The sequence below is a fragment of the Eretmochelys imbricata genome, chromosome 4 (genome assembly GCF_965152235.1).
Source record: "Eretmochelys imbricata isolate rEreImb1 chromosome 4, rEreImb1.hap1, whole genome shotgun sequence".
Taxonomy (NCBI): Eukaryota; Metazoa; Chordata; order Testudines; family Cheloniidae; genus Eretmochelys; species Eretmochelys imbricata.
Genome location: NC_135575.1, coordinates 139,419,861 through 139,444,766, shown reverse-complemented (window position 1 = coordinate 139,444,766; position 24,906 = coordinate 139,419,861). Strand labels below are relative to the sequence as shown.

The window sequence follows — 24,906 nt, the reverse complement described above, 5'->3', positions numbered from 1 at the left end:
GAGCCCTTGCTTGGTTTGACACCCCGGTCATGGAGTGCAGGTCCCATGGGGCCTCATTACACTGATGGGTGCCAAGGGGAGGTCGTCCTGGCCCCCAAAGCCATGGTTTCCCCATTATTAGCCTGGAGGCTGTGGTTGTTGATCCTGCAGGAGAATGCAGGGCTCTCTCTTAGAACCAAGAGGCTTCTTAAGAGCAGCCAACAAGGAACTGTAAGCTGCATTCCAAGGAGAAGTCTCTGCTCAAGAGTGTGTTTGGAGAAGTTCCTGTACTCAGCTGGATTGAGCAGACAGACAATAGTACTGCTTTGACTTATCCCATCCACAGCATCTTTTGGTAGGAATGATGTGAGCACTGAAAAAAATGGGAAGTGGTTTTGTCTGCACTGAAGGAGTCTGTGTCATTCACCGTATCAAGGAGCCTCCTATTTGTACTGCAATAGCACCACGGACCACAAAGATGGATCAAGACCCATTATATTAGGCTCTGTACAACCAGCTCAGTGCTGGTGGCCTCTGAGCTACGTTCTGATGTTCTTGGAGTCTGATTTAAGACATGGAGTACTGTTGCTTTTTCCTGTCTCCCCACCCCTCAGTTCCAAGGATGAAACTGACAGCATTAACTCGCTGCAGTGTTTGGACCAACAGGACGTTTTCCTGCACAACAGGATCAGAGAAATTTTGGGATTCTGAATTCAGCTGGTTATTAAACACAGAAGAAGCCCTGGTGTTAACTGACTAAGAGTTATTCTGGCTAGCCCATGGGCTTTGTCCCTGCAGAATAACTGGAAGCTGACCTCTCTCTGTGCTCTTGAGGTGAAAGAGAAGCGACCTTCACTGATGCACAGGAGTCACCATGAATGTGGAGCTGCACTTGAAGTCAGATACCTTACATGACTGCTCTATATTTCCATTCCAAAAGGAGATGCCTTTTGCACCAGGAAGAAAAGCAAAATAAACAACAGAATGAACTGTGCCATGGCATAATTCTACATTGACTAACTATATTAGAGTAAAAGAAAGTGAAGAAAGCAGACACAATAAAATACAAGACTAACTGCAAGCAACAACAGAAAGCTAGAGGGGTTTGACTACATATTCCAGAAGTACAAAGCTAGTGAACTGCAGGTTTAGGCTGCGGTTCCTTTTGCCCCGCTTTGGCCACAAACATTTGGAGCTGCAAGGAAGCAAGATGTAGCTACACAGATTGAGGACATTCTGGCTAGCACATGGACTATGTATGTGCACCAAGGCGGTAGTTCTGTTCAAAGAACAGTATGAGACACTCTCTTCAGTGCAAGGAGAAGGCGGATTTTTTTAAACAAAGTATGAAATGTAGGGATATCAAAAAGGAAGAGACCATACTCACCTCTTCAGGTGTTGCTACAAAATTGATTGCAGTATAGTAGCGATCGTCCTCTTGGGAAAGGCTGAAGGTGAACTGATAGTCGATAAGAAGAGTATCTGTAAAGAATACATGCAAAAAAGGTGAAAAAGTGCCTTGAAATAAAACAAGCTTCTGGAAAGCAAGGCAGGTAAGTGATTTCTAATTTAGATTAAGCAAACAGCTTACTGCAACAAGAGAGAGTTACTGCACTGTTATAATCTGCCCTCAACAGAAAGTTGAGTTTGGGAGAGAATAATGAACACTTTAGACACCTCACTATACCAGCCTCGGAGGGTATTACATCCTACTCTATTAAAGTTAACCCAACTTTTTTTTTTTTTTTTTTTTGGAAGAGAAGGGGGGAAAGGTTTACATTTTTCAAGCAGGACATCTGATAAAAGTCTCCATCCTAAAAGAACTTGGTAGAAGGGAAATGTGGTTGACTACATAATTTGACCACATTTTCCTTAGTTCTTGTTGTTTCACCAAGTCTAAAGTATCTATCAAAACTGTTTATCAATGTTATGGGAGTTTAAAGAAGACCAAACATTTTTGAATGGCAGAATACAATGTTCCCATTAGAACAGTGTGGGGAAAAACATCTAGCAAAACTGGTAAACCACCACATTTTCACTGCATTTGGGAAAAATCAAAGGCCAGGCAAATACAATAAAATTGCTACTATGGCTAATAAAACAAGGCCTTTTTCAAAAAGTGGGTTGAGGCTTCATGACGCACCGATATCTTATCTTCTCCTTTCTCTTTTCCCTTCCCCTCCCCTCCCATGAAAGAAGCCTAATCCAGTCCACCGCAGTCTCTACTGGGCTCAAAGGAGTGCACAAAGGAACTAAATATTTAATGAAGTATTTGTAGCTATCATGACAATACACAGCACTGACAATAACTTTTTTAAAGATCATCATGCTCCCAGTTTTCTGGGCTTCAAAATTACTATCAAGAAGCCTGCCCTACACTGTGCTGTTTCTCCTTTCCCATGTGTTTGGCATAAGCAACATTGTTGTGTTTGATAACTGCACAAGATTATCTTTAAAACCTATCAGTGCTGCTCCTCGACTGCCCAAGCAGGATTTAGCACACTTCTAATTTCCACACCTCCTTAGAAATCCTGTCTGAACCCTTCATTGCTATTTAATTTAAGATGTTTTTTCATCTAATGTCTTTCTAAAAGTGTTGATCTCAAATATTTAAGAGTGGTAAAATAAGATAAAACTAGGATAATCTGAATTTTAGTAGTGTAAAGACAGTATTTCCTAATCCAGAATTTCCTAAGTATTTCTCAAACTTCATTGTACTGCGACCCCTTTCTGACAACAAGAATTATTACATGACCCTGTGGGGGGAGCCAAGCCTGAGCCCACCCAAGCCCTGCCACCGCTGGTGGGGAGGAGGTGCGAAGTCAAAGCCTGAGGCTCAGACTTCAGCCCTAGGTGGTGGGGTTTGGGCTTCAGCTTTGGCCCCAGACCCCAGCAAGTCTAATGTCAGCCCTGGCAACCCCATTAGAACAGGGTCCCGACCCACATTTTGAGAACCACTGTCCTAACCCATCTGCATTTAAACAGATGTGCGAAGTAAAATAGATATAACTTATTTGCTCCTATATATCAAATAAGACATTTACTATTTTCAGGCAAAGAAAAGCAGTTGTACTTACAATAACATGTTCCTTTAAGTGGATTTCCTTGGTATCGATTTTCTACCTCACACCTAAAAAGAATATTTTTTTTAAATCAATGTTGGTTTTCAGTCTGATTTTCTCCTTTTTTTGGGCTTGAATCTCTATCCATTTAAAAACAATTACGGAACATAGCTTGAGCTCAGAAGATAACTGTATACAATTAAAAACAAAAAGGTGCAAGTCTGAAGCTGTAATGAGATATTGAAGAAACCATGGAAACTTGGAAGACCCAAGCAAGCAAGCAGAAAGCAATGAAACTGAAGTATGAAAATTACAGGAAGGAGGTGTTACTCACCTTGTGCACTAATGGGAGTTCTTCAAGATGTGTCCCCCTGCAGGTGCTTCACTTTAGGTGCGCACGTGCCCCTGTGCCTCTGACCAGGGATTTTTGGTAGCAGTGCCCATTCTGCCCACACATGAGCCCTGCACATCCTCGTGCCCCGTACCCAGGCTTCACATGGTGGAGCAGGCAAACCGCTCTCAGTTCTTCCTCTATCGCAAAGCCCACACAGGCAGCTCCTAAGCAGAGGGGAAAAGGGTGGGTAGTGGAGCACCCACACGGGGATGCACCTCAAAGAATTCCAGTTACTGCACAACATGAGTAACTCCTCCATCTTCGAACAGAATCCCTGTGGGCACTCCACTTTAGGTGGCTCCCTATCAGTAACCCTTTGAGAAGTTGGAAGTTTTGGAGCAGAGTCCATTACCAAAGAGACAACTGCGTTGCCTATTGCTGCATCTGATCTGGCAGTGTAAATAGGGCACAGTGTCAGAAAACATGTACATCAAGGATCATGCTGCAGCCCTGCAGATTTAAGCAACCAGAACATCTCTGAGTAGAGATGCAGACAGCGATCTAGTAGAGCGTGCACTCACTCTTAGGAGAGGCGTAACCGCAGCGAAACCATAGCAGGCAATAATACATCCAGAAGATACATTTAGAAAGTTTCTGAGTGAAGATAGGTGCTCCATTAGACTTCTCTGCAACGGAAATAAAGTCTGGGGGTCTTACTGAATGGCCTAGTCCTGTCCAAGTGAAAAGCTAATGCTCTTTTAACAGCTAACATATGAAATGAAGGCTCTTGTGTAAACTGATGCAACTTAAGGGAAAAAACAAAAAATTAATAGTTTGGTTGATATGAACTCCAGAGGAGTAAGAACTTTGAATGGGGTCATAGAGATACCTTCTCCTTGGAGAACAAAGTAAAAGGACGGGTCTGCAATTAGCGTCCCCGTTTCCCCATCCCCTTGAGCAGAAATGTTGGCCACCAAGAAGGTGGTCTTCACAGACAGATATAAAAGTGAGCACATGTCTGCTTCCTGAGACGGTTAAGAACAAGGTTTAAAACCCAAAAGCAGTGTAGGGGCTCTTATCTGTGGGAAAAGATTGATAAATACTTTTACAAATCTCACTGTGGTTGGATGAGTGAATAATAAAAAACCTTCTCCTGACACGTGGAAAGCTGTTATTGCTGTTAAATGAACCTTGATGGAATTCCAGGAAAGGCCTGAATTTTTCAGTTCCAACAGGTAGTCCAAGATTGAGGAAAGAGAGACTGGACAGAAAACCGATGGCATTGGTTACACCAAAGGCTATAACTTCTCCATTTCTGAAGGTAAGTATGTCTATTAGATTTCTTTCTGCTATTCAACAGTATCTTTGTACTTCTGATGAGCATAAGGTCTCTGAAGAACCACTGAAGAACCAAGACTGGGGTGAAAGGTCTGACTCACATCCTGAGACAATACTGGAGATTTTATCTGTAGCCTCCACAGAGGATAAGAGGTGAGTTTGAGGAGGTTCAGAAACCAAACGTATATTGGCCAAGTTTGCTACAATCAAAATGACTTTGGCTTGGTCCTCTCTGTTCTTGATAAGGATCTTTAAGAGCAATGGAGTTGGAGGATCTGCATAGAGAAGACCCTTTGTCTATATAATGAGGAAAGCGTCTCCTAGAGATTGGGGATCGAGACTCCCTCTGGAACAGAATTTCCTGCACTTTGTTTTGACTGCTGTGGCAAAAAAATTAATCTCTGGAAATCCCCAAGTCAGGAGTATTTTATTGAGCACTCAAGAGTCCAACTCCTATTCGTATATTAAGGACAAATGTCTGCTCAGATCATCTGCCATGGTGTTTTGTATATCTGGAAGGTAAGAAGCCCAGATGACTATCTGGCTATGAAACAGTTCCAAAGTTTTACCGCTCTGAGGCAGTGAGAGGAACACGCTCTGCCCGGACGATTGATTTAATACATGCATGCTACGTTGGCTGTCATGATCTTGATGGACTTGTTTTTGAGCAGGGGAAGGAAGTGGAGGAAAGCATTTTTGACCACCCTTAATTCCAAGAGATTGATGTGTAAGCAGTGTTCCTGTTGTGACCATTTTCCAGGGCCTGTGTGAGGACCCAAATGTGCTCCCCATTCCAAGAGGGAAGAGTCCGATGTTAATATGACTATAGGAGGGATTCTGGTTGAACAGAATTCCTGCATTAACTTTGGATAGATTCCGCCACCAGATGAGTGACTGTAGGACCTGATTGGGTACAGGTACTTGCTCATTGCGACTGTGTTCGTTGGGTGTATGAACAATCCTGAGCCACCCCTGAAGACATCAAAGATGCAACCTGGCATTTTGCGCCACAAAACCACAAGCTGCCACGTGTCCCAGCAGTTGCAGACATGTCCCTGCTGGAACTTGAGGGCTGAGCAACACTGTTTGTATAAGGTAATTTAGAACAAGGAACCTGTCGAGAGGGAGATAAACTCTGCCATTATAGAATCCAGAAGTGGCTTATAAAGATAATTCATTCTGTAGGGGTCAAGACTGATTCTGAAATTTATCTGCAGGCCTAAACTTTGGAATAGTGAAGTTGTTGTTTGAACTGCACCTCCTGATATGACCGACCCTTGAGGAGCCTTCCATCAAGGTAGGGAAAGACAACAGAGGTAGCACCATGCTTTTTCAGAATACCCTTGGGGTGGATGACAGGCCGAAGAGTAGGGCCCAGTACTGGTAATGACTGTGACTGAACGTGGGATTCATCTGTCTCGCAAAAGTAGTAGGCATTTTTTAGATCAAAGGTCGCAAATCCGTCTCCTAATTCCAGGGACAGAATTACAGCTGCTAGGGACACCATCTTGAATTTCAGAAGTCTGACACGCTAGTTCAATTGTCTGAGATCTGGTATCAGTCTCCAAGCCCTGTTTTTCTTGTGTATCAGAAAATATTTTGAATAGAACCCCTTTTCCCTGTGTTGAAGTGAGATTGGCTCCATGGCTCCTAGATTTAGGAGTGATGACACCTCCTGTGTCAGCAACTGTTTGTGAAAGGAGACCCTGAAAAGGGACAGGGAAGGGGGTTACAAGGGAGGAACTGAGGTAAACTGGGTAGTGTAATCCGAAGTAATGGCTTCCAATACCCATTTGTCCGATTTTATAGACTCGCATGCTTGAGGAAATAGAGAGAGAGGCAGTGTCCAAATTGAGGAACTGGAGTTGTGTTGGGCAGATGATAAAACCTGGTCATTGGCTGGTCCGGACTCTCACCCAAACAATCAAAACTGGCTTTTGGACGACACGGAAGGCTGGGATGAAGCAGTTGAGGTATCTGAAGGCTTTTTCTTTGAAAACCATGACTTCTTAGCTGGTAGCTTAGGTGTCCTCTGGAAGGCTGAAAATAGAGCAGGGCGGGACCTTTGAGCTAACTGAGACCTGCTAAACTTCCTTAATTTGCAGGTGTGTATATCCCAAAGACTTAAGTATTGCCCTAGAGTCCTTTAGGGTATGAAGCAAATGATCCATGGAATCTGCAAAAAGCTTCTGGCAATCGAAAGGTTAATCCTCCACAATCAAGTTTCCTTCATGCAGAAAACTGAACAACTGAAGCCAGGAAGGTCACCTCATCATTAATGTAGTGGAAATAGACCTGGCTGCCGTCTCTGCCACATCGTGTGAAGACCACAGTGAAGTTTTTCCCAAAAGCTGACTCTCCTTTGTTATGGAGCTGAGCTGTTCTTGATGTTCCTGTGGTAAAAGATAAATAAAAGGTCTCCTCGGGCTAAGAATGGGGAGAAGGGATGCACTGTATCGGGGAATCAGGTCTTCCATGTTCCCTGAGGGACTGAGGTTAGATTGCTGAAAACTGCCAGTGATACATTGCCCATGGCTCCCAGGAAGGCCAATGAGGGAGACCATAAGGCATAGGGAGAAGAATTTAATGCTGGTCATCCCAAAAGTTGGAGAGCAGTAGTCTGGTGTCCTGCCTCTGCACAGGGAGTAATGTCTCCGTGAATAAATTGGAGATTCTTGAAGTGAAAGCTCTGAGTTTGAGTCAGAATGCTCTTCAACCTTGTATCAGAGGTGACAACCACTCCTCATGGATAGTCAAAGATGGAAAAGAGATAAGTCTCCCAGAAACATGAGCAGTTGGTGAACCAGCCAACCTCATTACTGAGAGGTATCCAGAGGTTACAAGGAGCAGAGACTCAGGCTTATTCGGTACCAAAATGTTTTTCAGGTACTGGAATTCCTGTGGTACTGGCACAACAGAACTCAGTATCAGCACCGATGGTGTTGCAGAGGTCATCATGCGAGGCACTGACGACAATATCAAAGGAGTTGAGGATTCCACTGAAGCTGGTCTCCTGGCAGTGGAAGTCTTTGGTACCAATCTCTTTACCGCTAAGGTATGGGACTTAGCTGAAGTCTTAACGTGCTTCATGGTACCTGAAGTACTCGGACTCTCACTAGCATTCCTCTTAGGGCCTGAGGTCTCTGGTGACTGGATCTACATTGATGAGGAACTCTCTGTTTTGCTCCTCTTATCTCCTTTCTTAAGCTTGGAGTGCAAAGCTCTCAGTATTGGCAGTGTGATTATCAGCACCTCTGTCAAGAAGAGGGTTGGAGATCAGAGTTTTAATTCCATGTTTAATTCCATGTTCCCCTTGGAAGTTCTGTGACGGTGACAATGGAGCACTGACAGATGTGGAGGGTCCCTGGACAAGGAGGTGCGCAGTGCCCCGACCCAAAGCTGTTTTTAAGGATTGCTCCATCATTAATTGTCTCTACTTAATTTCCCTGTTTTTGCAGGATTTTCCCTCAAAAGAAAGCATATTTTACACTTGCTGGGAACATGAGAGTCTCCCAAGCAATGAATGCAGTGGGAGTGCCTGTCACAAACATGGATTGCTTCTCAACAACAGGAGCACCTTTCAAATACCAGGGAGCCTGGCATCCGCAACGGAAGAAGAAGAAGAAGAAGAAAAACACAGAAGACGACGACAACGACGAAGAAGAGAATAAATGTTCCAAGTATAAGATACTAAACCTACAACTAATAAGAACTACTTATAAAGCATAAACACTAATAAAAGGGGAAAATAGGCATACAGCAAACAGGGGCATGCTATACCTCAGTCTCTGATGGAAGGTGGCTGACAAGGAACTGAGGGCGGTTTGCCCGTGCAGCCCTATATAGCCCCGGTACAGGACAAGAGGATGTGTAGGGCACATATGCAAGCAGAACAGGCACTGCAAGCAAAAATCTCGCATCAAAGGTGCAGGGGCACATGCACACATAAAGTGAAACGTACACAAGAACACTACTCAAAAGAATAACCTCTGCTTGAAATTAGTTTAATAGTTCTTCACACATGTACCCCATTAAGCAACTCCAGCCAAATAAACAATAGTCTTCAATTCTGCCATACTAGGGCCTAATCCTGTTAACCTTTACTCATGTTAGTAATCCTTCAAAAATAAACTTGCATTGACTTTATTTTCCTAAACATTGCAATGGAAACATTTCTATTAGGTTGTGTTTTCATATTTAATCGTATTTATTATATTATTCACTACCTAGAAAGATACCAGAACAAATTATTAAACTATCTATGTGTAAGCACCCAGAAGATAACAGGGTTGCAAGGAATAGTCAGCCTGGGTTTCTCAAGAACAAATCATGCCAAACCAACCTAATTTCCTTGTTTGATAGGAAACAGCAGACAATTTTTTTTTATTTTAGTACGGCTTTTGACACAGTCTCACATGACATTCTCAAACAAACTACGGACGTGGTCTAGATGGAATTATTAAAAGGTGAGAGTACGATTGGTTAAAAGACTACACCCAAAAGTATAGGACTGTCAAATTAGGGGGACATATCTAGTGGGGTCCACAGAGGTCTGTCTTGGGTCCAGTACTAGTCAATATTTTTATTAATGTCTTGGATAATGGAGCAGAGAGTTTGCTTATAAAACTTGCTGATGACGCCAACGTAGCACTTCGAAGGACAGGATTAGAATTCAAAACAAGCATGATACAATGAAGAACTGGTCTCCAATCCACAAGATGAAATTGAATAAAGACATGTGCAAAGTAATTCACTTAGGAAGTAAATATCAAATGCATAACTACAAAATGAGGAATAACTGGCCAGGTGGTAGTACAGAAGAAAAGGATCTGGGGGCTGTAGGGGATCACAAATTAAATATGAGTCAACAATGCGATACAGTTGCAGAAAAGACTAATACCATCCTGGAGTGCATTAACAAGAGTGTAGTGTGTAAGACATGGGAGGTAACTGTCCCGCTCTACTTGGCACTGGTGAGGCCTCAGATGGAGTACTGACCACTTCTGGGCACCACATTTCAAGAAAAAGGGGGAGGGGAGAATGGAGAACGTTTATAGAAGAGCTACCAAAAATAATAAAAAGGTTTTAAAAAACGGACCTATGAGGAAAGGTTAAAATAATTAGATATGTTTAGTCTTGAAAAAAAGACAACTGAGTGGGGACCTGATAACAGTTTTCAAGTATGTGCTGGTATGAAAAGAGGACAGTGATCAATTATTCTCCATGTCCACTGAAGGAAGGACAAGAAGTAATGACCCTAATCTGCAGCAAGGGTCATTTAGATTGGATATTTGGACAAACTTTCTAACTCTAAGGATAGTTAAACACCGGAATAGGCTTCCAAGGGAGACTGTGGAATCTCCATCACTGCAGGTTTAAGAACAGGTTGAACACCCACCTGACAGGAATGGTGTAGGTTTAGTTGGTCATGAGTCAGTGCAGGGGGCTGCACTTGATGATCTCTCAAGGCCCCTTCCAGACCCATATTTCTATGATTACAGTAGTGCTTAAGAATGGTGCAAGGCACTGTACAAACACAACAGCAGACAGTCTCTGCTCCATAGAGCTTAAAATCTAAACAGATAAGACAGATGCAGAGTAGGGTTTTATAAAAACTTTTTCTACACTTATACTTTGTGACTGTTTATACCTCATTGTGCTCCTTTAAAACAGAGCTTGTTCAAATCTCTTTCAAAACTTACCTCAGATTTATCTATATTTCCTATATATTGACTCTCCACCCCTGCAGGAACTGCTTAAACAAAGTGCCCTAAAAATGACAGTTCACATCTATTTTTTTTTTTAAATAGGAATATGTGCAGCGGTATGTAAATTCTGAAGAAAAAAAAATCTTACTTTTCATCTTTTAAAATCTGTATAAAATGTTCTCTCTCAGTTGATAAACTCTTAATATAGTAATCTTGAGAAAACCATTTTGCTCACTACCACAATATAAAAACTACTGCTGATTTCACTGACGGTAAAGTTAGTTAAATGTCAGCACTGGGAAATGTTTAATGCCATACTAAATAAATACATTTTTCATTATTTAGAATTACTTTATTATGTACAGTCTTTGGATAGCAAATATTTATAAGAAATGGCAACTCACAGTTGACACTCATCTCCTTTAATTCCTTTGGTAGTACAGAAACACTTTCCTGTATTTGTATTACAGATAGAGGCATGACCATTACACTTGCAAGCTGTAAAGGAGATAAAGTAGGTTTTGAGTAAAACAGTATGGACAGATTTGTTTACAGTGATTAAAACATTTAGGCAGAGAACTGAGATGTGTTAAAGGTTAACTACAAACCAAAAATGTACTTGTGCCCATTTGCTTGTTTATGATGCTTAAAGACCTCAATATCAGCTTTTTGGTTTGTTTTATGTTTTTTGGGGGTGGGGTTAACATTAAAAGTATCACCATATACAGAAATCACTGGGTGAAGTTCTCTGGTCTTTGTTATGCAAGAAGTCAGACTAGGTGATCAAAATGGTCCCTTCTGGCCTTAAAATAAATAAATAAATAAATAAATAAATAAATCTATGAATCCTCAACTGCCCCATTTCTGCTGGATGACACTTTGAAGAACTGGTGTACTAATGTGATGATATCACAAGGGAATGAAAATTCAAAAAGGGAGGAACTGGTCTATATTTACAATACCAAAAAACAATACTAATACCTATTTTACTCAAACTCCTGACAAACATTTTGGAGAAAAGCTCTGTGTGAACAATTCAACACTTCTACCTCTTCTTTGGGGAGCTGAAGGTTTCTCCAGGAAAAACGAAGACTTGATATTCCTAGTATTTCCAATGTTAAACAAGCAGAAAAAACTCTGACATCTTTATTCATAAAGGAGTAATAAAAGTACAAGAAATTTTTTCTTTGCAGTTAATTTAATATAATTCAAAGGTTCATAGATTCCAAGGCTAGAAGGGAACATTGTGATCATCTAGTTTGACCTCCTATATAACACAGGCCAGAGAACTTCCCCAAAAATAATTCTTAGGGCATATCTTTCAGAGAAACGTCCTGATAGAGAATCCATCCTGGCCCCTTGTAGGTTGTTCCATTGCTTAATTACCCTCCCTGTTAAAAATGTATTCCTTATTTCCAGTCTGAATTGTTTAGCTTTAACTTTCACCCGCTGGCTCATGTTATATCTTTCTCTGCTAGACTGAAGAGTCCATTAGTAAATATTTGTTCCCCATGTAGATACTTACAGATTGTAATCAAGTCGCCCCTTTACCTTCTCTTTGTTAAAATAAACAGATTAAATTCCTTGAGTCGATCGCTATAAAGTATGTTTTCTTTAATCATTCTCACAGTTCTTCATTGAACTCTCTCCAATTTATCAACATCTTTCTGGATGCTAGATGAAAATTAGATGACAGGCTCTCAAAGTTCCTTTCATATGGTGCCTAGATTCCTTTTGTGAGCTGTCCAACCAAAGGACTGAAAGGCAGGCTCATGCCCTGTATCTTCACAAGGAATGTGTGTGAAAGGGGAACATACATGGCTTCTGAAGAAGTACTGAACTAGACACTTAGATGAGTATAAAAGCAGATTCTTCAGCCTCCTGCTGTAAATTATTTTACCTTATCAGGGAGGATTGATTTAAATTAGATCAATTTACATCACTGATTTTAATCATGATTTAAATAAGCAAGCAGAAAACCTTGATTTAAATCACTGATTTGAATTGCCTTTTGCATTCGTACTTTTTAGTTATTTTTCAAAGGTTGATTCTCTTTAACTCAATAAAACAAGCTTAAATGTGCTGGATACGTTCGAAAAAAATATCGAAGTTTACCAAAACATATTTTGTATTTAAAACTAACTGATTTATTAAACCAAAGAAGCATTATCTGTAATCAGTAAACTGAACTGATTATTTCTGGTCACCCTGTCCTTCAAGATTTCAGAAGCAGATCTCCTCCTCACATCTATCCATAGTTTGAAAGAAGATAAAAAAAAAAAACTTACCTGCTTTTTCAACTCCCAATTGGTTTCTTAACTTTGAATGAACTAGTTATTAAACTGAACTAGTTGAATAAACTGAAAAGAAAATGTTCTCTCTGCACCTGAACAAAAGGGTACTGCTGTCCAACACTGATTTAACACTTCAGCAAACTGGTTTCAGGTACTTAGCCAGTGACTTCCACCAGTAGAGCAGTCTGATTTTCTTTAAAACTTGGCAGAAAACATGTACTGCTTATTATTTCTTGTATTTAATTTAAATGATAGAGTATAATACATTTTGGCCTTAACATAGGACGACGATGCCAATTTCCATTTTTTTCATAGTTTTTTTTTTTAAATTCCTGCATTTAATTTAAATTGGAAAATCCAATTTGATTTAAAAACGTGCATTTTATTTATTTTAAATAGTCAATTTTTATCCACTGAGGACCTCATAAAAGCCAAAACAACTTATGGACTATAGATTAGCACTCCCATAGAGCAGAGTTCTTCAGGCTTTTTCCTCAGTGCAGACTGCAAAATACAGAGGATTATCTCAGGGACCACCTCCATTCTTATTCACTGTCATGAGGGCAAACTCTCTCCTCATTCATGACTGCATAACATCTCAGTGGCAGCTACTGCACCCTTTGCATGGAAAAGGATTTATGTAGTTTAGCTGTCTTTCAGTGCAATTTAGCAACTCACAGGGGCAAGTGCAGCACCCTATCACCAACCAGCTGCCTGTGGACCGCCAGCAAGTGTTCCAGGCAGCACCCTTTTAGAATCATCACTAGAGAGGAAATGTATCTGATCTCAGGGCTAACAGTGCCTTCTCTTTTCTTCCAAATAGTATTTTTATCTAGCACTAATATTTCTTCATGTGAAAGTTCCATCGGACAATTCAGAAATACCGGATAAACTAGAGAAAGCTCCCTGACTGCTATTTTTGTGTTTCGATTGGTTATATTTTCTGCCCTTTGTTATTAATGCTCTGTTCTACACAAGACAACACTATTTTTAAAAAGCAGCTGCTGAAGCGGGAATTAGCTAGCATCTGGTTATTGTCTTTCTGATATTGCAAATGGCAAGGGGCCAATAAGAAAAGGGGAAAGAACTCTCTTTCGACCAAGTGGCCATAGCTTTATTAAACCTTAAAAACAGCAGCATCCTAAAGTAACCTATCTTGGCAAGAAGGAAAAAGGGGAAGACCTCAGCTACCCCCACTTTTTGCTGTCACCTTCTCACACTTTTTGTCACTCAAATTCCAAGTATGCCAACATTTTTAGGGTCAAAAAGCCTACATTATTCTGAAGCCTACAACTATTCCAAGACCTGATCACAGTTCTATGTAGACCAATGCACAAGTCAGCCACCAAGTCATATACAAGAGTTCAATTCACAGGAAAGAAGGATTTTTTCCAACTTCCATCCTTGAAAAAGTTGGAAACACCAACCCTGCCATCCTTCTGACATTAATTTTATCCCATTTCAGGGGGAATCTAACCCATGCTATGCCATACTACCAAAACCAACTGACTAAAATTGCAATCCTGTAAATCAAAGGTATGTTAATCATACCATACAAACACAATCACCACCAATAGCTGGTGAACACACAACTGCTTCCAAGTATTCACGCTCCCCCAAAGGCTGTGACTGAAACACAGGGTGCAACAAACTGACCAATACAGACAGAACAAAGAGGAATTAATACCCAAATAATCTCAGAGGAGAAAAAAGGAGGCAGTGTAAAGGGTTAAGATAACAGAAGACTGCTCCTAGTACACACCTGCCAATCCAGTGCCTGTAACAAACTCTAGGAATTCACCAGTGGCAGCCTTTCCAACAAAAAACAGCTACAACTGGCTAGCAATTGCTCTGGCACCATGGGATGTAGCCATGCCTCCCTGGTCTCCATCTATAATCCAGGCTAGCCCTCATTGGTCGAACTGTTTTGTTCACCTTCACAGTAGATACTGAAAGAATGAGGGTAAACTAAAAAGTTGGCCAAATACCTTACAGTAATTTTTTTCTTCTGACATTACCTACTAGCTTTATTAGCTATGGATTAAATGTTAATTGCCAACCTATTAATACTTAGCATGGTTTCCAGCATTTTCCATACCTTTGAATAGAATTTGGTTTGGGATTTTATAAGGATACTAAGAGAGAAAGACATTCCACTCTCACAGCATATGAACGGATTTGAGCATTTAACTCCCTTCGGTCCATTGAAAATCTCTGCTTCAGTGCTTTCCACCTTTGACAGACTTTCATTAGCCAAGTCCCTAGTGGAGGTCATTGAGTCTCTGGCTCTTCTCATTTTATGTGTTATAGAAAACTCTGCTTGGGGGAGGTTCTCTGGAGGTATGGACGGGTGGGAGGATGCTAATCACAGACTGTGACAGGAAGCCTTCCCCTCTGTGCCTCTTTAAACTATTATTCCTTATTCCTTAGGCTGTAGATCATGGCTTTCAGCAGCGGAATAATCAGAGTGTACAGCACGGAACTAGCTTTGTCCTGCTGATCAGAATACCTTGGCCCAGGCCACAGGTACACCAAGATGTACAGGAAAGAGATCAGCAAGGACCTGACACTGACGATGCAGGCCAAGGCCAGGACAACCATCTCATTGTTCCGGGTCTCAGCTCAGAAGAACTTCACCAATGGCACGATGTTGCAGGAGAAATGGTTGACGTAGTTGGCGCCACAGAAGCAAAAGAGTCATACAACACGTGAGCAACAACATAAACTGTTTCTGTATCATGCTCAGATAAATAAGCTGGACCCGCCCTGACCCCTCAAAAAGTATCTTATTCTATGTCACATTCTGTGTCACAGGGACACACTGTAATCCATCAGTTAGAACTGAATGCTGGGAGTAAAAATTCATGCCTTCTATTGCCAGCTCACTCTCCAATTCATTGAATAGCTTGGGCCACTCATAACTCTGTACCTCAAGGCACCCTATGTAAAGTCAGTTTAAAAATACCAGCAATAATAATTCACATAGATATTACATGGTTTAATGTTGTATTAAGTATATAACATCATGCCTACCATATTCATTTCCCAGTACTGCCAATACCTGTTTATCAAAAATACCAATTTTGGCTAACAGTATCTTATATTTTTATAAAGCTTTTCTTTCTTAAGGACCCCCAAAGAATCTTTCAATTTTAAATGTAATTCCAATGGGGTTTCACTTACTCCACCACTGAAATTGCAGTGAAATATGGCAACGTTTTAACAATGCACAGCAGTCTGACAAAAAGAAAAGGAGTACTTGTGGCATCTTAGAGACTAACCAATTTATTTCAGCATAAGCTTTCGTGAGTTACGGATGCATTCGATGAAGTGAGCTGTAGCTCACGAAAGCCTATTCTCAAATAAATTGGTTAGTCTCTAAGGTGCCACAAGTCCTCCTTTTCTTTTTGCGAATACAGACTGACACGGCTGCTACTCTGAAAGCAGTCTGACAGTGTCTAACTAAAGAATACAGTGTCTAACTAAAACAAAAGGAAGAACTTCGATACTGTACGGTAAAGGGCAAATTCCAGCTTGATTTGCTACCAAAACACTGGGATTAATACTACTGCTTTTAAAAAAAAAGGACCATGGAATTTTTACATTATCCGCAATGGGTCATAGGCTTTAGAGATGGAAGAGATCATTATGATAATCGAATAAGATGTCCTGAATAGCACAGGTCACAAAGTTTCATCAAGTGATTTCTGTATTGTGCCCAAAACTTTGGCTAAACTAGAGCATCTCTTTTAGTAGGACATCTAATCTTACACATGAGACATACTGCTTGAGTTACCTTAAATCAAGCAGTATGTCTCATGTGTAAGAAGATATTTCCAGCAACAGACTTCCCCTCAGCAAAACTAACGACAGTCAGGAAGTCTGTACAAGCTTAATTTGGCCCTCTTGGGCCTATTTGTTATGCTAAGTTTTTTTTAAAATTACATACTCCCATGCTATTTTTGTCTCCACAGAATTCCCATCTCATTCAGCACACAGCATGAGTTCTACCCCTCATTTTGCCACAGACTTATGTGATGTTTGACAAGACTCTCTCATAATGCATATGCACAGGAGGATTGAATTAATGTTGCACAGACAGCCTTCATCCTGGCATTTCCTAGTTTTTGAGAGCTTGGCTTTGCAACCTTAATGTTCTTTTAGTGTAGTTTGGGTATGTAATAAATGAAATACATTAGCTGATATACACTAAGAGGGATCTGATTTGCACTCAGATACTATGGTGATAAGCTGCAGTATAAAACCCCCGAGATTTGATTATACTACAGATTTAAGACTTCACTTACACTGGCATGTTCCTCCATTAGTAGGATCTCCATAGTAGCCAGATATACAAGTCTCACAGTGTTTGCCAGTTGTCAGGTTCTCACACTTTTCACAGATGCTTTCATTTACACATTTACTGTGCCCATTGCACTGGCAGGCTGAGGAAACAAAGAGATACTTGGTAGTTGTGCTCAAATGTAGTGTATCATAGAGTGTCTGAAGAATCTGATCTGCATTTTGGGTTAGCAGTTTAATCACTTTACAAATGGAACTACCTCATGCAAGTTCTGAATTGCAAAGAGACCCTGGTTCTCATGCTATGGGCCGTGACATCTGAGATCATCACGAAGATAACTGTTCAAATATAAAATGTTAGAGAGGTATAAAATAAATTGATTACCAAAGTATATAACAGAAATACTCCTCTGACTGGACTGGAATTAACAATAGGGAGAGGTTCATGGGGTTGGAGGGAGGCAGGCAGTCCACACAATTCTGGGATCTTCACTAGATAATTCAACATAAATGTGCTGCATAAGAAACTGGGCCTTGCTAATAGTCAACTGAATATTTTATTTAGAAAACCAGAACTGCATTTCTTCTTATTTTCATTCATTCTTCCTGTTTAAATATACTCAAAAGTGATTAATATAAAGACTAAAATGCTGTAGTCTGACTGTGGACTCCTTCCTTTTCAAAATCAAATTTACATTCTTTGTGCATATTTCACTTTTTTTCTCTTCATTTAGTAACAGGAAATTAAGTTCTGCAATCGTTTAAGCATTTGGTCTTTCACCTGGAGTCTAAGGCTATGTCTACACTACACAGCTTTTAGCAGGGGTGAAAGTGGGCTGGTACGGTTCAGCGTACCAGTAAGGAGCCGGTACCAGCCCATACCAGCCGACGTTAAAGCACTGTTGCTGCCCCTTTTGCCTCCCGCTGTCGGCGGCCCTGCCGGTAGGGACTGCACCAGTAGGGCCACCAATGGCCAGGTGGGAGGGGGTGGCAAAAGGGGCAGCAACGTTAAATGCTGCCATGGCAAAGAACCCTCCTTAGGTTGGCGGCCCTGCTGGTAGGATCCCGACACAGGGGGCGGGGGTAAGGGCAGCTTCCCCGGGCTCAGCAATTTAAAAGGCCCCAGGGCTCCCGGCTGCCACCGCCGCAGCAGCAGCCAGAGCCCCGGGCCCTTTTAAATCGCCGCCGGAGCCCAAGGCAGCACGGGCCAGGCAGCACAGATGGGCTGGCTGGTGGAGGCTGACCCCCGCAGCCCCGCCCCTTCCACCCGAGGCCCTGCCCCTTCCGGGGGCCTGGAGCCAGGCCCCTGTACCAGTAAGAGTTTATTACTACTTTCACCCCGGGCTTTTAGTGACATGGCTGTATCACCACAGCTGTGCCGCTAAAAGTCACTGAGTGTAGCCGCTGTTTGTTTGCTCTCCTGCCAACAAAAAACCTCTCGTTCCAACGAGCGGCATTCACACTGGCACTTGCTGTGGCTAAACTTTTGTCTTGGGTGGAGGGGGAGGGTTTAACACCTCTGAAAGACAAAAGTTTTGTCGTTCAATTGCCAGTGTAGACATAGTCTAAGTTTTATGACCTCTGAAGCGTTTCAATTTTTAAAAAAAACTTCTGCTCAGTTACCTGGACACTGGATAAAGGACCAGTTGTATTTGTTCTCTGCTGGACACATGCTGACATTAAGGATGGGTTCCAGGTAGTATTTTCCTGTTGTTGGTGCAGATGGCATCTTTACTGGACCTCTGTAGGAGCCTTCCATGCATTTCCCCTTTCCTGTGTTACTAGGGTCCGTACACCAACCACAGCCAGGCTGTTCCAAACAATGACTACATGTGCAGTAGCCAGAACAGTTTGCAGCTTTGAAAATAAATGTCAAATGGTAAAATAAACCACTGGATACCTCACAATACAAGACAATATTTGAAATAAGAATCTTCATATGCCTTTTACTGATCTTGAGACTGATCCTTACAAGTTGGAATCAACATTTATTCTAATACATTTATAAACAGATGTATTTTCATGAATTTCTATTAGTGTACTTAATCCGACAATCTCAAAGCTTGCTTTTAAACTTTATTACAAACTAAACAAAACAAACAAAAAAAACAGCCTGTTATCCAAATTGGTGAAGTAAGGCACAGAGTCTAAATCATTTAACCAGTTACAGAGAAAGCCAATAAACAGCAGAAAAACACCCAGTCCCTTTCTAAGAATTAAACAGTGCACACTAAAATGTTGCTGAATGTTTTCAATTAACTATGTGAATTATAACGGTCTTATTTACAATAAAATATTAGAAACATGAAATACACGGTCTCCAAATGAAGGAAAGAAACAGTTTTAATTTGATTAACCAATGACCTGTTTCAAATCTTTACTGAGATGTACCCCACTTTATTTATACATGCACCATATACAGCTTATATTACATGCTTCTATATCAAATATAAACCTAAATTAGAAAGAAGGGGTTATCAAGGTAATTTGTCCTCAGGCTACTGTCTCCACAGAACCACTTGGTAGAAATGGAGTGCAGCACCATGCAGACGCAAAACATTCTAAAGCAAACTCAACAATTAGGGGGCATATGAAGATCCCTCAAGCCCAGCATCCTGCTGAGCTAGGGTGTAAATTCCACACACCCGTTAGCTATTCCTCAGTTCCTTGTAATAAGTGGGACTGTTTCCGTGATGACATAGAATTTGTCTTATTTGCAGGAGCAACCTCAATGTTGTGCTATTCTGCTTCAATACACAGTTTCATTCAATCACAGATTTGATCTTGAACAAATGAAGGAAGATTTTCTGTACTCAGAGAGGAGTATAATGTCTTTCTATCTTAACTATTGAATTCTTGGCAGTGTTTGCATTTTGACTTTAGAGGCAGAACAATATGCTTCTATTACTTTGCTCCATTCAATCACATCTCCTATCACTTCCTTCAACTTCAAGCATGTGGAGTAAAATACCAGCTATCTATTTATGAATTAATAATTCAAAACTAACCATTATACAGTGTTTATAAGCAATTTTCATATTCACTGAAGAGAGAATGAAAAGAAACAACCTATTGCATAAAATACTGTAGAATGAAAAATAAGATGCTAGTCAGCTTCGTCCAGAACTGTATCATCGGATTTCTTGACCAGCTTCCACCAGTTTCTAGATCCTAGCAAACTCAGCCCCCTAATTTCCCCCTCAAATATTTAATGATAATTCATTTCCCCCAACTACACCATTCTCTATTACCAATGACTTTACCTAGACCCCCATTCCCACAAGGCTCCTACAAAATTCTATAACCTCTTTATGGTTTCAAAATATACAAAACGAGAACCTTGATGTTCTCCTCACTGCTGTTTAACTTTTAGAATAGCTCTCCTTTTAAATAACGGATCAAATTAGAAATGAATACTTCTGACTTAGCAAAAATATTTTACATATGTTTTGCTGATTTAAACATTTCAGAATGACAAGTTGAAAAACTGAAAAAATTCTGAAAAAAAATATTGGATATGTTTTCTTCCTGAAAAATCTGAGTTTTCATAACCCCATTTGAGAGCTTACATTATTTGCTGTTTAGGTTAGAGCCATACTTTAGGGCACAATCCTGCTCAACACCTTCCATGAAACATAGCATGTTCAAGGATTAGTCCTTACATTTGTAAAGCTCATCCAATCAGGGATCTGTGATTTTTCTAACACTATGTAACTGCTTATGATTTTGTCACATGAAATTTGTTAACAATTTATCTAAGCCAAGCTTTCTTAGACCGTCTTTCCAGGTACAGAGGAAATTACTCACGTGGACAACTGCTCATGGTGTACCACTCCATACACTGGCCATAGGGGAAAGAGGCCACGTAAGCATTTGAGTCCACGCACTGTTTCATGTTACTGCACCACATGCATTCAGAGCTGCCACTCGTGCATTCTCCACACGCCGTCCTCAAGGCACAGGGCGTGCGACATTGCTTGGCACTGTGGTTAGCTGGGCATTAAGAAACAACACTCAATGACATGAGAAAACAGATTACACAATATTCTATTTTATGGTAGTAAATTACAGGCCCTTGCTCATTTGCACAATTAAAAAAAAATAGAGGTGAATCGCTCTTTGTCAACTAGCCAAACTGGGAAGTTCAGTGTGACAAATATACTAGAGCTGGGTGAATACTGGATTTTTTTTTTTGGTTTGCTGGCAGTTCTGAAAAATTGAAGACAGCTTCGTTTCAGGTTGAACCAAAATAAAATATTTTCAAAATTTATGATGAATCAAGAAGTCAAAAAAAAAACTGAGTTGGGTTGAAACAAAACATTTAGTTTTAACCTAACTTGAAATTTTTTTGTTCCAATTTCAGGTATTTTCATAAATGCAAAAAAGAACTAGATTCACAAAATGTAGGGCAGGGGGAAGATGACTTCTATTGTAATCGCAAAAAGAAAAGGAGTACTTGTGGCACCTTAGAGACTAACCAATTTCTCTAAGGTGCCACAAGTACTCCTTTTCTTTTTGCGAATACAGACTAACACGGCTGTTACTCTGAAACCTTCTACTGTAATCGTTACACTAGTGGTTAATATACTTTCCTGGGTTCAATTCCCCCTTCTGCTTGATGTGGAGAAATTAACTTGAATTTGGGTCTCCCCCACTGCAGGACAGGGTCCTGGCTACGGGATATTCTAGTATGGTGCTCTCTCAGGCCACGTCTACACTACCAGCAATATTGGCACCCCTAAGTCTATGGGAGAGCACTCTCATCTCCCTGAGAGGCAGAAGCTATGTCGAGGGGAGACTGTCTCCTGTCAACACAGCACAGTGTGGACACCGCTGTAAATTGATCTAAACTACATCGACTTCAGTTACATAACGGAACTAGCATAACTTAGATCGACTTACACCATTAGTGTAGACCAGGTCTCAGTCTCCCCCGTTGAACCTGTTCTGCTTTGTATAAATAATTAAATAGTCTCGGAAACAGGGACTTAAACTCTGGTTTCTCACACTTTAGGCGAAAACCCTAACCACCAGTCAATATACCGGTAGTCATTCTCACTCTCTTTCCCTGGCTCAGAACCTATTCATTGTCTTTATGAATGACTACAAATTGCCACTATGCATTTTGTGAATGAACTCCATTGCTTTTGTCAAAATGCCCAAAGCTGAAACAAACTTTTTGAGTCTGGTCAAAACAAAATGGCACTGCCAAAATGTTTTGATATTTTTGGTTTGGTCAAAAAACTATGTGATTAACTCGTGCCCAGTTTGTGAATAGTTTCGGGTTGGCCGAAACTGCATTTTTCAGTGATCAGTTTATTTGCCAAAAAATAATTAGCCCAACTGTACTACTAATTGAAAAATCTCTCAAAATTTAGTTTGAGTATTTCATTCAGTTGTTGCTGAACTGAGTCATTTCATCTGTAACATGGCCATGATGAGAAACTTTACAATATAAGATCCACGCAGTAGGAAATATATCTGTTACAACAAATTCATTTTTCAGTCATTATGAATTATCTTCAGTACAAATACAGAGTAAAACTGAAAGGAAACAACTTGAATGTTATTGCTATTTATATCTTTATAGTGCTGCATATACGTTATCCATATAGTCCTCCTCACACTTTTGTGAAGTTAATTGTGTCAGCATTTTACATGTGGAAGAGAGGGATAAAGGTTTAGTAACTTGACCAACTTGACCAATGCTACAGATCAAATCAGTATTAGAACCAGAATTCTAACTCAAGAATTTTTGGCTCCTAGTCCGGTGCTTAATCCATTAGATGACAATTTAGACGAACCATTCTCAGATCAAAAGGGACAGACACAGACCAAGTTAAGTTTTAAACTAGTTATAGACTAGGTTAAAATGTTGTGAGAAAGTTTCTGCAAACATCTTCATCTCTAACTTTATCCTGTACTAGCGCAGAGCAGGACTTACATTGGTGTGGCTAATTTAGATATGTAATCAGCCAGCCTTTCTAAAATATTAAAAAGAAGGCTCTAATTGTTATTCAGAATAACTGTCTAAAATGGAGAGTTAATAGACCCAGCCGTTTTAAAGATATGCAGTTCCAAAAATGATAGAGGGCTTTTCCAAAAGCAAATAACCTCCTTTTTCAAAACTCTCATATTTCCAAAGTGTTTTGCTCAATTAACTTTAAACTTCAAAAAAATTATCCTCTGGCTAGACAACATGTACAAAAAAAATTCAGGTAGAGAATAGTTTTTATTTTTTAGTAAGAAGATTGTTCCATACCATAATTAACCTCAATGTCACATACAAATATACAGTTGGGAGAAAGTTTTAAAGCTAATTATTGCTGAACAGTCTCACTGTACTTCTGCTGGTTTTTTAAATACCTGATTTTTGTACAGAATAACTAAAAAAAAAGCTATTGTTCAAACTGGTCTGTTTGGTTACTGAATGATGCAAACATTCAAAATTTAATTGGGGGGAATCTTATTTGTATTACTTAAGACAGTAAAATACTTCTCAACTAGTTTCCCACAAAAACAGAAAAATTTTTATCAGCCGCATATTTACCAGGCCTTTCACAGATACTGCCATTAACTTGGTTGATACATGTTGCGGCCTTCAATCCCTGCTGATAAGGCTCAGCTAAATATCCACAAAATCCAGCATCACTTGGTTCCCCAGGCAGCCACTGGAGCAAGGTGTTTGTAAATGGAGACATGTCTTCCCAGCACCAGTACGACACATTGATCTTCCGCAGCCCAACCCATGGGGTCAAAGTTTTGGGCTAGAGATAAAATAAATGTTCGATTGAATGAACACCACAATTTTATCACTTCGCATAGTTAAGAAGCAGGACTTTAAAAACAAACAAATAAACAAACAAAAAACTAACGTCATGCAATGTGTATGAACCGCTCTACCAGATTTGGAGGTGCAAACATTAATTAAGGGCATATTGCTTTCTCAGTCCCACTGGACTTACAGAGCACATCAACTGGAGAATTAACATCCTTCAGGCATGTGCCTTATTTATCTAATTTAAAACACACTCCCTCCCATCTCCCAAACCACTCCACACATAGTGTTTAAATAGCTGAAAAAAGGTAAGCACTAGAGAGGAGGCAGAACATTTAAATATATCAAACCTGAACAATTCTGAAATTACCAAGAAGAGTTGGCCTTAGATGCTCATGAGTGTATTGTAAAAGGTTAGAAATGGAAATAGCAGTTTTCTGGGGTGATTGTTATACAGAACGCAACGGCAACTTGAAGAAAACGGCTACAAATAGTTTATCTTAGCAATGAAAACAGTTACTATCATTGGGAGCACTCACAAAGTAATCTGCCTACTTCAAAACATTTTATCTTTGCTTAACTTAAACCTGCAACACTTACTGAAGCAATGTGGGTACCCAGCACCTCTGAAAAAATCAGGCCACATTTTTTCAGAGGAACTACAAACGAACTGACAAGCTGCAATCACTCAGCTCTTAATCAGTGAGCACTCTCCCTCAGAAGGTCATTATCAGAGTGAAAGCAGCACATCAGTGAAAGGCAGAGTTCAAATACCAGATACAGTGTGGCTTTCTACCAAAGCTATTTGTAGAAATTACAAAACTTGCTAAAACAATAAAACATACAAATATAAACTAAAACCAAAAGATTCCTTAAAAATCTGCATAGTTTTTCTAAAACCCTCACCATTTCCAACTCTCTAAGCAATAAAGTAACCAGAGGAAAGTGAACAACATCCTTTCTAAAAAAAGTTCAAATGTTAGAGAGCTTATGGGAATGGCCATCAAGTTCATCAATTTATACAGCACTCATCACCATGGTATCTAAAAGCCTTGAGTTTTGAAAACCATGTACTTTTACAATATTCTGTGTATCTCCCCCTTGCCTCACA

The 24,906-nt window shown here is 40.2% G+C and overlaps 1 protein-coding gene across 2 annotated transcripts in view; it reads right to left on the bottom strand.

The window, feature by feature from the left end:
- Positions 1–24,906, bottom strand: part of ATRN (attractin) — a 268,648-nt gene that overhangs the window by 117,052 nt on the left and 126,690 nt on the right. For both annotated transcript variants that reach the window (XR_013346039.1, XM_077816039.1), the window contains exons 16-22: positions 23,568–23,784; positions 20,825–21,010; positions 18,641–18,874; positions 17,023–17,160; positions 10,826–10,919; positions 3,057–3,109; positions 1,367–1,461 (exon numbers count right to left, since the gene is read on the bottom strand). Coding sequence is in view for 1 of the 2 variants with exons in the window: in XM_077816039.1 (XP_077672165.1) it covers positions 1,367–1,461; positions 3,057–3,109; positions 10,826–10,919; positions 17,023–17,160; positions 18,641–18,874; positions 20,825–21,010; positions 23,568–23,784 (1,017 nt within the window). In the remaining variant the exon portion in view is untranslated. The remainder of the gene's footprint in view (positions 1–1,366; positions 1,462–3,056; positions 3,110–10,825; positions 10,920–17,022; positions 17,161–18,640; positions 18,875–20,824; positions 21,011–23,567; positions 23,785–24,906) is intronic.